The sequence below is a fragment of the Ahaetulla prasina genome, chromosome 4 (genome assembly GCF_028640845.1).
Source record: "Ahaetulla prasina isolate Xishuangbanna chromosome 4, ASM2864084v1, whole genome shotgun sequence".
NCBI classification, from domain to species: domain Eukaryota; kingdom Metazoa; phylum Chordata; class Lepidosauria; order Squamata; family Colubridae; genus Ahaetulla; species Ahaetulla prasina.
The window spans coordinates 95,962,841-95,979,766 of NC_080542.1; the positions used below are offsets into that span (position 1 = coordinate 95,962,841).

Consider the following 16,926-nt stretch of genomic DNA (forward strand, 5'->3'; position numbering starts at 1 on the left):
CCCCTTTCCCCCCCTCCCCTCCCTTCACAACCCCTCCCCGACTTCCCAGAACGAGCACAAGGTATAGTTAAAAATAAAACAAACATATGCTAAAAAATTTTTGTCCCAACTTAATTATACCCCTACAATCATCAATTCCTAACTTCCCCCGAAAACAAACAAAAATAATACATCATAATCATAAGAGCAGTATATTTTTGATGCATACTTGAAACAGTTGAGCAAATGAACTCAAAATTAGGAGTGCACTATAGGTGTTTTGAGAATGAGCTGTGTCAACTTTGACATAGAAAGGATGGCACTATGAGCAATTTTATTCAGCTCAATAAAATAATAAATAATTTATTTATTTCATTTAAATAATAAATAATAAAGAAAAGTTTTTTGGAGAGGTTTGAGAATTTTTTTCTTTTAATTTAAGGTCCAAATACGCCAGCGGTTCTCAATCTGTGGGTTGGGACCCTATTGGGGGTCGAATGACGATTTGCCAGGGGTCGCCTAAGACCATCGGAAATATGGGAAGTATACTTGCGAGTCAAAGAATCACGCTCCAATGGTTGACTCCAAAAGCCAGCTGCAGGCTCTTCAAATCACTAGCCGAATTCGGCTTCAGGTGCGATGAATTAAAAAAGAGAGAAATTTTTGCTCTGATGTCTCCCTCTCAAGCCAGTTGTAATCACTCCCAATCGCTAGCCTAATCTGACTTCAGGCACGATAAACTTAATAGGGGAGGAGTCTCCATTTTAATGCCTCCATCCTCAAGGCAATCGCAAGCAGTTCATATCGCTAGCCAATATGGCTTCAGGCGCGATAAATTCAAAACAAAAATAATTTTACGGTTCGGGTCGCCACATCGTGGGGAATTGTATTAAAGGGGTCACCACATTGTCGGAAATTGTATTAAAGGGATCGCAGCACTATAAAGGTTGAGAACCATTAAAATACGCTGATTGAAGAGTCAAAGCAATGGAGCTAAAGGAGGTAGTCTCTCTATGGCCGACTGAGTTAATAAACTGGAGCTAAGCAGGAAGAGGAGGCATGTTTAAACAAATTCAACTCAGTCTCTGGCCAATCAGCTGAAGTTAACAACCCATTGCTTTGGACTCTCTAAGCAGCATACAGGAGAATATTTGATGTTTCTTCATCCAATAATTGTTCTAAATATAGTCAGTCCATCTTCCTCATATATTTTCTTGTGGATTTTCAGTCTGGTACATTGAAGTTTCCAACAAGTTCAATATTTTTAACCTCCAGTGTTTGATAACAAACATATAATCCATCTTCCAATATTACGCTGACATTATCTCAATTTTTCACCCCCCCCCTATATTTCCATCACAATAAATTACAAGTATTTTATGACCATTTTAACATTTTAACCTTAAGCAATTCCCTTTATGTTTTAATTTTTAATTTAATTTCCCCCCAACACTTTAAACCCAACATCAATTTTTATCCAAAGTAACTAAATCCACCATTAATAAAATAACGTCAATAAAATATATCTCCCACATTTTACTTACAAATTAAAACAAATACACCCCAACTTAATTTCCAAATACCATCTATAAAACATTTTATATAAAAAAGAGTTTAAATTATCCTTTCTTACTTTCAATTTTTATCCAAAATAAATAAATCCACCATATATAATAACAGCATAAATATAATACACCCACATTTAACTTACAGACTCAAACAAATGCACATTATCCTTTCTATTTCTTTTATGTTCAGAAATTTTCACTTACAGTTTACCCTTTCCCATAAAAGGAAACACTTTTCTGACTCCTTGCTCTTTTTTAGAGATTACCATCCTTTGCTCCTCCCCTGCTGTTTTCTGAATTTCTTCTCCCAAAGTTACAGCCCCAATTTCAAATTGTGCTTGCTTTACTTCCTTCTCACTTTTTTTAGCCACTTCCACTTCTCCTCCCACCTTAACTTCTACGACTGGTAAACTTCCAGCCTTCAATACCTTAATATAAAAATCTCTTGCTTTAGTAACTGCGTTAAGACAATACTTCCCTCCCATATAATTTACTGTTAATCCGGCTGGCACATTCCATCTATACCATACCTGGCGGTTTCTAAGCTCATTTACCAAAAAAACATATTCTTTTCTATCCCTCAATATTTTGGAAGGAATTTCTTTCAATACCAAAACCTCTTGACCCAATATTTGAATTTTACTTTTATAGGAGGCTTGTGAAATTTCACTCCTAATCTTCCTACATGTAAAATAAATCACTATATCCCTTGGCAGTTGTCTCTGCCTTGCCACCCATGAATTAACACGGTAAATTTTCTCAATTTGATTTTCAAGATCCACTGATGTCAGTCCAATCACCTGTGAGAAGGCTTTTGCAAATATCTTTTTCAGATTCTCTTGCTTATTTTCTTTTAAACCTCTCACCCTCAAATGCAGATTCCATTATTTTATATTGTACTAAAATTCGTTCTTCATCTGCTCTGTCCACCTTGTTCCGAAGCACCTCTATTTGACTTTTTAAATTCAAATTAATTTGATCGATCTCATGAACTTTTCCATCCAGCTTTTTTATAAATTCAAACATAGTCATAAAGGCTGACCTCATATCTTCTTGTAAATCTTCATTCTCAGCTGTAGCAGAATTTTTAATTTCCAATAATTTCTCCTCAATTTCTTTAAGTTTTTTGTCTCAAGCAAAAATTTGAGCCTTCAAAAATTCTTTCAGCTCCTCTTGTAATTTGTGTATTTGAACTAGCGAGGCAGCTCCCTTAGAATCAGCAGGCTGTATTTGTTTAGAAGCCATCTTGCTACTTTGTAAATTGCAACAAAGTCAAATCTTTTCAAGCACTTTATTTGAAATGGATAAATCAGTTCTATAAACCTTCGGCTTTTCTCTTTAAGATTTCTTCACTTAATTATAAAATCCATCAAATTTAAGCAGAGTTAACCAGGCACTAACAAGAGTTAACAAGGTGCTAATCAGCAGAGTTAACAAGCTCTGCTAATTTAAGCAGAGTTAACATCTTGCACAGAGTTAACAAGGCGCGATGTTAAAAAGGACTTCCTTAAGTTTTGTTTTCACGCCTCATTAAACAAATCCGCCATTTTCCTTCTTCTCAAATACCTTTCGAAGATCAAGATGAGGTCTAAAACATGCATCCACCCTGCTTCTTGCCTCCGCTCCATCTGTTTAAATTAATTAGGATATCTTCATCTTGATAGCAGAGATGGTTGCGAGCACTTTGTTCTGCATAAATGCAGAAGCTTCCTGAATCTGGAGCATTTGCCAGGTTTAAATAGGGAGCTCTCACCTTTCAAGCTCCAGGAATTATTCCTGGAGCTCTACCCCCACCCGGCTGTTCACCTTTCCCTCTTCTTCTGAGGGAAAGGTTTTCAAGCCGCCAGACAGCTGATTTGCGCTGTCTGAGTGGCTTTAACAGAATCATGGGGGCGGCGATCTGAGATGACCATCTCCAACGTGCGCGGAGCCACCAGAAGTCTTCTTCCACATCTTTTCTAAGCTCTGTCATCATCCATACCATATCTATCCTAGACCATGATTGATATGGATTAGAATAGAATGTGTATTGGTTTTTTTCCTTGTTTATTTCCCTCCATGTATCTTGCAGATATAATTCTATGTCATCTAGCAATCTAAAGATTTTTAAATGCAGTGTATTTGAATCCGATTTTGCCCATATCTTATTGCCAGCAAATATTTGTCAGACTCAAGTAGCCTAGTGTTGTAAACCAGGTTCCTTTCCTTTCCTTATGAACTTTTTAAAACAAGTTATTTTGTAAAATCCTGTAGTTTGACTAGTATACCTACTTAAAGAAACATCTTATGTAATTTAATAAATTAAATCTATTGTACTATTATGCATTCTTTTTGAATTTCATCTATATCTGAATACAGGAAACTGTTAATGCAAATAAATATTGGTAGGGTGGGACAGATTTTTCAACTTGCTATTTCTAAACATTAGGGGTGCTCAGATTTTGTGACATGCCTTGAAGATTGTAAAGGTATTTTGGTTACATTAATATAATTTAGATGTGCTTGATAAGTAACTATGTACATAAATATCATAACTTTTTAAGATTTTTTGTTTCATTCTACAAAAGATGAATAGATTTGTTAATTGTTAATAGATTTAAAAATTGTATTTATTTATTTATTTTGTCGAATACATATTAAATAATATGTATAAGTATAAGCATGAATCGAATACATAAAATGAATACAATTAAAGGGAACATTAGGGCAGGGACAGTACGCACGCTGGTTGTTGTGACCCAGGTTCCTGGACCCGGACTCCTGGACTCGGATGATTCAGAAAGTGAGGGAGAAGACCTGGCAAGCCCTGCTTCTCTTGAGCCCTTTCCCTCCCTGGCACCCACTCAAAGGGAGGAGGAGGGGCCGGCAAGACCTGATTCCCTGGAGCCTTCTTCTGATTTGGCAACGCCCCAAGAACAGTTTTGGAGTGATGCAAGGCTGCGCAGGCGTGACCGGCGTGCGCAGCAGAAGCAGTGTTGGGGGAAAGCCAAGTCATAATTGTCATGCAGTGACATCTGCAGAGACTATAAATAGGAGGCGGGACTTCCTGGTTTTTTGTCTTGGACAAAGCAATGAATTGGCGCGGGCAAACTGTCTCAATGGAGGGAAGAATATATTCGTGAGTAATTCTGGCCTTATCTATAATTTCCTCGTTATCTTCAGAAACTTGGCAGGACCGTGGGTAGACGTGGCCAGGACATATATCTATGTAAATAAAAGGAGAAAAGAAGGCCTCTGACTGACTCTTTGCTGGGAGTATTGGGGGGAGGGAAACAGAACACTGGTGCTCTTATTCACGCTCCTTACAGACCTCTTAGGAATGGGGTTAGGTCAACAGTAATTAGGTTAAAGTTTTGGGGATTTTGGGATGAGACCACAGAATTTGACAGTGCATTCTAGGCATTAACAACTCTGTTACTGAAGTCATATTTTCTGCAATCAAGATTGGAGCGGTTCACTTTAAGTTTGAATCTATTGTGTATTGTTGTGGTTGAAGCTGAAGTAGTCATTGACAGGAAGGACATTGTAGCAGATGATTTTATGAGGTCATACCAAAGGTGGCATAGTTCTAAATTTTCTAAACCCAGAATTTAAAGTCTGGTGGCATAAGGTATTTTGTTGCGAGCAGAGGAGTGGAGGACTCTTCTTGTGAAATATTTCTGGACACGCTTAATTGTATTAATGTCTGATATGCAGTGTGGGTTCCATACAGATGAGCTGTATTTGAGAATTGGTGTAGCAAATGTTTTGAATGCTCTGGTTAGTAGTGTAATATTACTGGAGAAGAAGCTATGCAAGATTAGTTTTACAACCCTTAATGGCGATGTAGTTGCAGTGGGCTTAGATCATTTGATATGAGTACTCCAAGGTCCTTAACAGAGTGAGGGTCATCTACAAGGTCATGTCCACCTAGCTTGTATTTTGTGTTCTGATTCTTTTTGCCAATGTGTAAGACAGAGCATTTGTTGGTTGAAATTTGGAGTTGGCAATTTTTTGACCATTCCAACACAAAGTCAAAGTCTTTCTGAAGGGCATTGTTGGTAGTGTTAAATAGTTTAACATCATCAGCGAAGAGAACGCAGTTACTTATAATATTATCACAAAGATCATTTATATATAATATGAAGAGTGTTGGTCCTAGATGGCTGCCTTGGGGGACACCGCTATTAACAGGTGCAGGATTTGAAAACGCGCTGCTTATTTTAACCACTTGTTGCCTGTTTGACAGGAACGCAGTTATCCAATTATGGAGGGATCCGGAGATGCCGTAGGATTTTAGTTTTAGAAGTAGTTTGTACTACTGAATCAAAGGCTTTACAGAAGTCTATGTAATTTGCATCTATTGCTTTGCCCTGATCAAGATTTGTAGTCCATATGTTTTTGCAGTGTAGAAGTTGTAGATTAGAGAATAATTTTTTCTGAAACCAAATTGTTTATTAGAGAGTAGGGTGTTTGTTTCTAGGTGAAGGGTAATGAATTGGTTGATGATTGATTCCATTACTTTGCAGGTGACGAAGCATAAAGAGATTGGTCTGTAATTTTCAACTAGGCTGGGGTCTCCCTTTTTGAAAACAGGGATGACCGAGGCTAGTGACCACAATTGATTTATTTTATTGATTATTTCAATATTTATGTTATAATATTATTATGATTGAACTGATTCTTAAAGAATAAGTCAAACCAATAATTATTGCATCATTTTAAAAGTATTTTTCTACATATAAAAAACATATACGCCAAACTGTAATCTCATTCCATTCATCATTTTACAACATTCTACAGCGCAAGTCAATAAAGTCAGGATGGCATCCGTGGATGTTCCTCCACTGATGTTCCTCCACCTTCTATGTGCATCTCATACACACAGATACAAACAATGTGTGGAAAAAAGGGTTGGTACTGGGATCACACAGCCATAGCCATCACGTTGATTTGTTTTGTTTAATTTCCTCCTACTGATACCTTATATAACACCTAATTATTTTTACTAAATGATTTCGTACCATGTCTAATGATAAAAGAATTAGCAAAAGGCAGAGAAACAGAGAACATTTGTCTCTCAAAAACACTGTTATCTCTAAAGAACAAAGTATGGCTCTGATGTTTTCAAATCAAAGTAATTGCTAGAGATGCTGTATGACTTCTATGTCAAGAATTACAGTACTTTAGGGAGTTTCCCCAATAAGGCAAAATAGCAGTAGTTCATCATAGAGTTAATTCAATAAAATGTTTTCTACTTGGATTAACTGACCCAGTTTTTCCAGACTCTTGAATGGGAAACAAAAGATGAAACTTGTATATTATATGGATCTGAAAGGAAAGGCTTGGGTGTTCCAACTCACTGAAGGCAGGCCTCTGTCCCTCTGTCTGGTTTCAACAAATGGTCTCTCATTAGATGAGTGCAGTGGCCCTTAGGGAGGCCCAAGCTTGCTAAAATTTACATTACAAATAATTGTGCATAGTTTGTATAAAGTGACATAGCTGGGATTTTATACTCTCACAGAAGAACGTATGGCTGGTTAAGACAAAATAATTTTGCTTTCCTGCCACTCCACTTCAACTGGAAAGGACTTTTTTTTTTTTTAAATCAGGGAAATTCTGTCCTTTAAAAAGAGTTTGCAACATGATGTGCAACATGAAGTAAATAAAATATTTTCTATTTATAACATTATGCTCTTGAAAATTTTATCCAATCCATATCAAAAAGCAATCTGACATAGATTTTTAGAATATTAGGACATAACTATTCTATCCCACTCAGAATCACTTCTCATGAGATGGGCAGATGTATAAATTTAAGAAATAAATAAATAAAATTAATTATTTTCCAGTAATGAAAAGCAAAAACGCATATAAATATATGTGTTATAGAAAATGTATAGCAAATCTGTACATAAAATACAGGCATTGTTCATTTCTTAAACACAATTCAAATTTTGCTTTATATTTTGTAATGATACTATTATCCTTACTTAAAAATATTTCGAAGGAAGTTCAATGGAATATATACCCAAGTAATTGTGCTAAGATTAAGATCTCATATTTTTTCACTAGGGCTGGATTTAATGAATAAACAAAAATACCATATATTTTTTTTGTAGTGGGAAGAAGTAAGATACATTTAAAAAGGTCAAGGCAAGAGACAAAACAGATTTTAAAGACAAAGGATACACATATATTTTATTTTGTATTAATAACAAAAATTATAGTTAGTGTAATCTGACTATTTATTATTTCTAAAAAATTATGCAAAGTAAAAATAATTTGTTATGTCATTGCAGTTACGACTCCGCCCCAGCAAGGCTAGTTGCTACTCGCTCCTGATTGGCTGAGACGCATGCAGCCAAATAGCGGTAGATTTGGAATTGGAACGCCGCTATTGGTTCTCCCCGTCTGACAGCTTCCTATTTAAGCAGCTGTTAGACGGCAACTTTCTGTCAGTGTGCCGAGCTGGCACAGAGTTTGCCTTGTTTGTTAGCAGTTCTTGTTAGAAATAAAGAGTTTGTTGCATTAGCCTAGCCTCTGCCTTTCCTTACCTTGTTCTCAGAACAGAACACTGGCGACAAGACCCTTTTATTGCTTCACTTCTACTTATTTAATTCATTTATTACATGAAGTTGTTTGTAAAACTAAGAACTAAAAATTCACTTTTGTTTCAAAAAATGGAATTTAGAAAATAAATTTCTTCAAAGGAGATCTAAAATAAAACAGTTCAAGAGTGAAAACACTCCAGTCAGATGTTATTTTTAGCACTGAGCCATAAAGTTAGCTTTCTGTCATATGAGCTAGAAGAACAATAACACAAAGCCTTATTGTGAGCTGGTTCATCAAGATTATAGCTTTCAGTATATATATATGTATGCAGGGAATAAAACTATGTGACATCTGTATGAGATTTTGATGGACAAGAATGTCTAAATATTTCCTTCAACTCTTCAGCCACATATTAATTCTCAGTATTTAAGTTATAATGACCATACATCTGATTTATGCAAACCTCATGCAAGCCACCATAGTTTGGTTCCATTTATCTGATTACTTGAACAATTTTTTTAATTGTTTGTGTACTGTGGATTTATGAATGCAGGATGTCAGTTCTACAAAAATGTATTTATAAGCATATATTTACTGAATTCTCCGGAAGTGTGAACTACAGCAACAATTATATTAATATGAAACTACCTTATGCAGAGTCACAAAGTAACTCAGCCCGATCATATTCTACACTAATGCTGCCCCAGATCAGCCTTGCCATGTTAAATACAAACTAATCCATTGAAAAATACATCTCATTTTTATTCTTATATATAGATAGGTTCACAACAATGTAACACTTCAGCACTTTTTACTAATGATCATCAGGAATAACATCAGCAGATGTAAGATGTGTATCAACTGTAAATAAATGAATGAAAGGTTGCGATGTCCAAAGCAAACATGGGTAAGAACCACTCAAGTTGGCAGAAAACCTGACAAAATGGAAACTCTAAATGGCAATAAAAGGTTTATCAAAAGTATAGTGTATAATACAGAATATAATGAAAATCTCTTCACTACGCTTATAAATTAGAAGAAAAAAATTAGTATTTTGCAGACAGGGAATAATCTACTTTACTACATGCATCTCCCTTATTATGCCCATATCTATAATGGGAGGCATAAGGAAGTCCAGTTTCTGCTAAGAACATCTTATGTAATATTAGTTATTTTACTACAACGAATTTCATACTCTGTTTGCGATGATACGTTGATAATATGGCTAATCCATACCTAAACAGGAAATGTTTTTGTCCTTTTCAGGAACTTTAGCACTTTCTACAAGAAAAAGTTCTCAACTTCCAGTGAAGACATGGCCAGCACCTGACATGCCCAGAGAATTTCCTCTCTTGGACTGTCAACAACAGAAGGAAGAGGCTTCCTTTTATTTATTTGACTCTCTTGGGTTGGGGATAGTTCTAGAATCATCCCTCAAGATCCTCTGATAACAGCAACAGTCTGCAAGTTGTTTTAGAAGCCATGCTCCAAAATAGCTGGTAAGCTGAATCTGGGGATAGGACTAAAACCACATCGTTGTTGGATAAAACAGCCATTTTGGAATTTATTTTTTAAATGGACAATAAGCTTTTCCCCTTGTTTCTTAATCAATTTATGAGACTATTATCTCTATTAGCTAAAAGAGGCTCTCTTTAGTTACAACTTATCACTCCTTTTCACAGCTATTGCCATTTTTGAGACTTCTTTATTCTTAATGACAAGGAAGTGGATTGCTGGTGGCAGCTAAAATAAGCGTGGAACTTTTTAAAAAAAAATATAAGTATAAAAATTGTGGTCGTAATTAACAACTTTTAAAATAATCTGTAGCCCTGTATTGTTTTAATATATAATATAACAACAGAATTGGAAGGGACCTTGGAGGCCTTCTAGTCCAACCCCCTGCCCAGGCAGGAAACCCTACACCATCTCAGTCAGATGGTTATCCAACATTTTCTTTAAAATTTCCAGTGTCCAAGCCAGACCGAGTCGATAAACTGGAGCCCAGGCAGGAAGAGGCAGGCTTTAAGTTTAGCAGACTCGGTTCCTACTGGCTGACAGGAGGAGTCTACCCATGTCTGACTGCCATTCCCAAGAAGCAGGAGAATTTATAGATTACCATTCACAGGTCAGCATGTGGAGACTATGAACAAGTAGAACTTTCTCTGCAAATACTGGCATTAATGAACAAGGCATTTTGATGGGATGAAACCCTGAATATTGCCAGACAATGATGTATTGTATATATTGTATATATTTAATATACTGAAGCCTTACGTAAAGGATTATTAATAATGTTCTATCCTCTGAAAATACATGCCAAGAAAAGTCCAACCTGCTGAATTTTTGACTTTTTAAAGCAAACTATGAAGAATATACTTTGCCCAAAATGTATTTGGGGGGTGGGAGGGGAGATAATACAAAGCGTCTTGTGCCTATATGTGAAAGTACTTACAGAAAAAAGGCTGCCTGATTAGTTTGTTCTTCCTTCCCATATATTATAGTCCCTATTTAAGGTTAATGGTAGAAACTAATAAAAATATTTTTAAAAAAAGAAAATTATTAATAACTCTGCAGAGAAAGGGGGAAATACGTAACAAATATGTTCCAGGAACATAAATATTATCTAAAATTTAGGGATTAATTGCATTTCACTGTTACACAACTGAAGTTTTAAACAGCTCTCCAGTTATTTGGAGCCATATTATGTATTAATTACTATCTTTAAAATCATATGAATGGTAGGGACTGGTCTTAGATTTGCACACAAAGCTGTTTTCTGCTAGAACTTCATAGAAGAACAGCATTTAGCCATAGGGCTATACTTTGCCTTTTTATAAGACATCCACAGGCCCAGCAGTAATAGATACAGAGAGAATTTCACATTACTCAAATTGGATACTTATTCTTTCTGTGCCCTCTGAGCAGGCATTTCAGTTGCTATTTTAGTTGTCCCCTATGATTAATTTTCCCACTGGGTTCTGACTAAGCTGTGTGAGTTTGTTTTCCTATATGACTTTCTGAGTACCTTTTTTCTCCATGTGCACAAAACAAATCAAGCATTCCAAACGCAGAATGCATACACAAACCAAAATATGCACAGAAGCCTCCAATAAATGCACTTAAATAAAAAAGATACAGATAAAAAAAATCCTAAGCTTTTCAATAGGGTATAAAGCTACTTCTAAAGAGAAAGTAGAGGTCAGTGTAAGCATAATACCTCAAGTAATCCTTGAAGAGTGACTGCCTCTTTTAGCAACTGTTCGCAGGTAGGATAGTGATGAAAAATTAATATTCTCACATTTATGTTTGTCAGGGCAGTGGCAGCAAGCTGCTCGGCTGGCGCAAAGAACAGGGAGCGGAGGCGGTGGCAGTGATGGGACATCCAGTCCCATGCTCGCCACCTCCTCTACCTCCAAAATAATAAGACACCCCACTCTGTCTTAGAAGACCCTGTATTATTTTCGGAGAAACACGGTAATAGCAACAAAATATTAAGTGTAATCCCACTTTTAAACAAGCATTTGAATTTTCAGTCTGCAGCTCTAATTCAGACTGCAGAAAAGCAACATCTGGCCTGGAAGTCATTTAGGGACCTTGGGAATAAGAATACATTTTGAAATGTTTTAGCAGGGTTTTTTTATTGTAGATGTATAATATTCTGCCTACTTGTTTTTATTTTTCAAAGGAAAATTCTGTAGTTTTACTTCTGAGAACATGGGCACTTTCACCAGAGCAGATATATGATTGGACAATTGCAGCCCTATCTTCTCCTGTCTCATATGTGATTTATTTTTTGAGTCTTAGTGGTTTGCCTTCTCAGTTTTTCTTTGAGAAATGAATAATTTGCTATTGAAATGCATAGCTTAGGATATGAGACTGAACTCAAAAGCTTCGATTCCGAAGATCCAAGAGAACTAATACAATATTATGTTGCATATTATCACAGTTCAACTATATTCAGTGAAGATTCTTCCATGGTAAGCATGCATAGTATTATAGTAGTGTCATTTGTAACACTGTGTTGTATTTCTTCTCATAGTCAAATATTATGTTAGTCTTATCCGTTACACAGTGTGTTAAGTATAATATTATTATTCAGTTTTATCCCAATTCTTGTTATTGCCAATGTAATTAACATTCACAATTCAAAATTCAGTTGCAATACTCTTAAGATCTGAATAGCTAGTTTATATGAGAAATTTCTAAATTCCTACTCTAATAAACGTTGTTTCATGGGGCAGGTACAAGAAATATCTTATTTCACTCAGGGCATATTACTTTTCAGATTCCTTTTGTGGCTAATGCTTGTAAACAAAAAACAGTTATCTGTTTTGCTTTCTCATCTAAGCACTGAATATTAACTTACAAATTCCACTGTAATTGAAGAAAGTTGGCTATTTAATTGAGCCTTCTGATGTAAGTCACAGTTTGCTTATAAGTCTTATTTCTTATTTTCAATGTAGAAAAATATAGGCTTAAGAGTAGACGTTCAAAAGAGAATTAGAATGCAAATAATTACTTAATGTTCACTATCTGACCCACTAACAGTAGAGAAGGTCAGGCATAGGAAGGTTTTCTGAAATATATAAATTGTGCACATATTAGTTATTTGATAAATATATAAAACAAACAGAGAAAAAGCAAAATGTAACACCATGCTATCAATTTCTTACTATATGCAATTATTTTTCTAGCAACTATATCTTTCTCCATATTACTGCAGTACAATATTAAATCAAACTAATTGTCCCTATTCTCACTGTCTCCATCGTGATTCTTTTCTACCATCCTTTTTACTCCAGGATTCCCATTGAACAGTCTCAGTTCTCACAAGGCAGTTTTTCTTTTGTTTTAGGGTGTTGATTGTTACAAAGGTTTTTTGAACATACCTTAGGATTTACTCAGACATATTGAGTATTCTGATTCCATTGTGTTGACATGGGAATGTTGCATTTGCTATAACAAAGATCCAGTTACCAATGTCTGTGTTTTTCTGAACTGCTGCAACTATCAAGTAACTCTAATTCAGGGGGAAAATATACTGGATACATTTTCTTATCCTGCAACAACATCAAAGGCCACTTAGGTAACTATGTGAATACTTACCTCCCGCAAATTCTTGTTGGCCATTTTTCATTTTTAAATCTGATTATACTCACCATTCTTTTGCTAACAGTTTTTACCATTGCTTATTCTTATTTACATATCCTGTTTGTACTTAAGAGAAGCCTTTTAAAGCTTCTATTCCATTTTTACTATTAATATATTCTTATTTCACAAGCGAAATTAGATTCTGGATTTTTTTGCATGTGTATGTATTTTTACTGTGTCACTTACTGTTTCATATGTAGTCCTTAACTTCTCTATCTTTCTCACCACTTTCTTTTCAAGGATTTTTAAATACGTTTACCTGATTTTTCATCTAGATTGCATATTATAAATATCCTAATAACAAGGTACTGAGTTGCAACTGAGAGGTGCTATGCACTGCAAGAATTCAAGCTACCTAAATACTGTGCAGAAACTGCCAACAAAATGTACAGTACATGACAGCCTTATGAAAAAAGAGACATTTGATGTTTTCACTCCAACATTTGATCTCAACTAGTCCAATTAAATACTAGATTCCCATGAATGCCACTATGATGTCAAAAGAAAGATAAAGCAAATGATACAATTTCTACTTACATTCTTTGGACATTCCCACTTCAAAGCACTTCTGTAGTCTGCAGTATTGGCAGCGATTCCTAGTGACTTTATTAATAACACAGTTCTTATCTCGATGACATGTATAAACCATGTTCTTTTGAATGCTTCTACGGAAAAAACCCTGCAATCAAGCAAAAAAGAAAAATGAGTGAAGTGAAAAGTGTTATTGTCTTTCAAATTGTTCTGTTAAGTGACAGAAAGTGTAACATTATGATGCAATTTGATAACATTCAAGTTTTAAAAATATTCAACATTCAACAAAAGGAAACTGTTTTTAAAAAAATAAACAATAGTGTCTAATATCTAAAATAGGCTGTCAGCAAACAAAGGATAGTGTTTAGGAATTGTCTTGTATCAACCTGGAGGAAGAAAGACTGAATGACAGTAAAACATTTTCTGGCATACTTTTGCTATCCAATTATAACAATAAGGGAGGTACAAATAAAGGGTCAAGAGGAAAGAGAACTGGAGCTGATAAGATTCTTAAGTAAGAAAGTTAAAAATACAGAACACCAAGCAGTATATTGACACAGAAGAACCAAAAACAGAAAGGTATAATGAGACATGGTTAATGTACATGCTGGTGTTGGTTTTTATTCTTTTCTTCAACAAGTTTTATTAGGAATTATATTAAACAGAAAAAAATAATATAAGAACCTAATTTAAAAGTGTATTTTAAAAAAGAGGAAAAAAATATTAAAAATAGTTTTTAAAAATCCCCAAAAGATGACAGATGACCCCCACCCTGTTAAAGACCTTGGAGTTTTCGTATCAAATGATCTAAGTGCCAAAGCCCACTGCAACTACATAGCAAAAAAGGCTCTAAGAGTTGTAAACCTAATTTTGCGCAGCTTCTTTTTCAAAAACTCTACACTACTAACCAGAGCATACAAAAACATTTGCTAGACCTATTCCTGAATACAGCTCACCTGTCTGGAACCCATACCACATCTCTGACATTAATACAATTGAACGCATCCAGAGATATTTTACAAGAAGAGCTCTCTGCTCCTCTGAAAACAACAAAATACCTTATACCACCAGACTTGAAATCCTGGGATTAGAAAATTTAGAACTCCACCGACTCCGACGAGACCTGTATTTAACACAGAGAATCATCTATTGCAATGTCCTTCCTGTTAAAGACTACTTCAGCTTCAATCACAATAATACAAGAGCAAACAATAGATTCAAACTTAATGTTAACCGCTTCAATCTTGATTGCAGAAAATATGACTTTTGTAAGAGTTGTTAACGCTTGGAACACACTACCTGACTCTGTGGTCTCTTCTCAAACTCCCAAAAGCTTTAACCAAAAACTGTCTACCATTGACCTCACCCCATTCCTAAGAGGACTATAAGGGGCATGCATAAGAGCACAAAAGTGCCTACCATTCCTGTCCTATTGTTTCCTTTAATTATATATACGCTAATATGTTGTATAGTTATTTCATGCTTATGCTTATATATACTGTTGTGACAAAATAAAATAAAAAAATAAAAAAAAATAAAAGGAAAAAAAAAGGGGGGGGGAGACAAAGTTTAGTTTAGTTTAGTTTAGTTTATTCGTATTTGTATACCGCCCTATCTCCCGAAGGACTCAGGGCGGTTCACAGGCAGATAAAAACATTTATGTACAAATTAAAATAACCATTAAAAAACTTATTCTAAAAGCCAAAATTCTTAAAAAATAATATAAATATTAAAACTAATTTAAAACCCCTATAAATTTAAAATTTAGTCCAGTCCTGCACAGATAAAAAGATGTGTTTTAAGCTCGCGACGGAAAGTTCGGAGGTCCGGAAGTTGACGGAGTCCTGGGGGGAGTTCGTTCCAGAGGGTGGGAGCCCCCACAGAGAAGGCCCTTCCCCTGGGCGTCGCCAGACGACACTGCCTGGCTGACGGCACCCTGAGGAGTCCCTCTCTGTGAGAGCGCACGGGTCGGTGAGAGGCATTCGGTAGCAGTAGGCGGTCCCATAAGTAACCCGGCCCTATGCCATGGAGCGCTTTAAAGGTGGTTACCAAAATCTTGAAGCACACCCGGAAGGCCACAGGTAGCCAGTGCAGCCTGCGCAGGATAGGTGTCATACGGGAGCCACGAGGGGCTCCCTCTATAACCCGCGCAGCCGCATTCTGAACTAACTGCAGTCTCCGGATGCCCTTCAAGGGAAGCCCCATGTAGAGAGCATTGCAGTAATCCAGGCGAGACGTCACGAGGGCGTGAGTGACCGTGCATAGGGCATTCCGGTCTAGAAAGGGGCGCAACTGGCGCACCAGGCGAACCTGGTAAAAAGCTCTCCTGGAGACAGCCGCCAAATGATCTTCAAAGGACAGCCGTTCATCCAGGAGGACGCCCAAGTTGCGTACCCTCTCCATCGGGGCCAATGACTCGCCCCCAACAGTCAGCCGTGGACTCAGCTGACTGTACCGGGATGCTGGCATCCACAGCCACTCTGTCTTGGAGGGATTGAGCTTGAGCCTGTTTCTCCCCATCCAGACCCGTACGGCTTCCAAACACCGGGACAGCACTTCGATAGCTTCGTTGGGGTGGCCCGGTGTGGAAAAGTACAGCTGGGTGTCATCAGCGTACAGCTGGTACCTCACACCGAAGCCACTGATGATCTCACCCACCCATATAGATGTTGAACAGAAGGGGCGAGAGAATCGACCCCTGCGGCACCCCACAAGTGAGGCGCCTCGGAGCCGACCTCTGCCCCCCTGTCAACACCGTCTGCGACCGATCGGAGAGATAGGAGGAGAACCACCGATAAACGGTGCCTCCCACTCCCAATCCCCCCAACCGGCGCAGCAGGATACCATGGTCGATGGTATTGAAAGCCGCTGAGAGGTCTAAAAGGACCAGGGCAGAGGAACAACCCCTATCCCTGGCCCTCAAGAGATCATCCACCAACGCGACCAAAGCCGTCTCAGTGCTGTAACCGGGCCGGAAACCGGACTGGAACGGGTTTAGATAGACAGTTTCATCCAGGTGTAAGGGAAACTGATATGCCACCATACTCTCTACAACCTTCGCCGCGAAGCGAAGGTTGGAGACCGGACGATAGTTACCTAAAACAGCCGGGTCCAGGGAAGGCTTCTTGAGGAGGGGTCTCACCACCGCCTCTTTCAAGGCGGC

General features: G+C 37.0%; 1 protein-coding gene across 4 annotated transcripts in view; it reads right to left on the reverse strand.

Annotated features, from left to right (window-relative positions):
* RARB (retinoic acid receptor beta) overlaps positions 1-16,926 on the reverse strand; it is a 506,722-nt gene that overhangs the window by 65,021 nt on the left and 424,775 nt on the right. For all 4 annotated transcript variants that reach the window (XM_058184374.1, XM_058184373.1, XM_058184375.1 and 1 more), the window contains one exon: positions 13,770-13,911. In XM_058184374.1, coding sequence (XP_058040357.1) covers positions 13,770-13,911 — 142 coding nt within the window. The remainder of the gene's footprint in view (positions 1-13,769; positions 13,912-16,926) is intronic.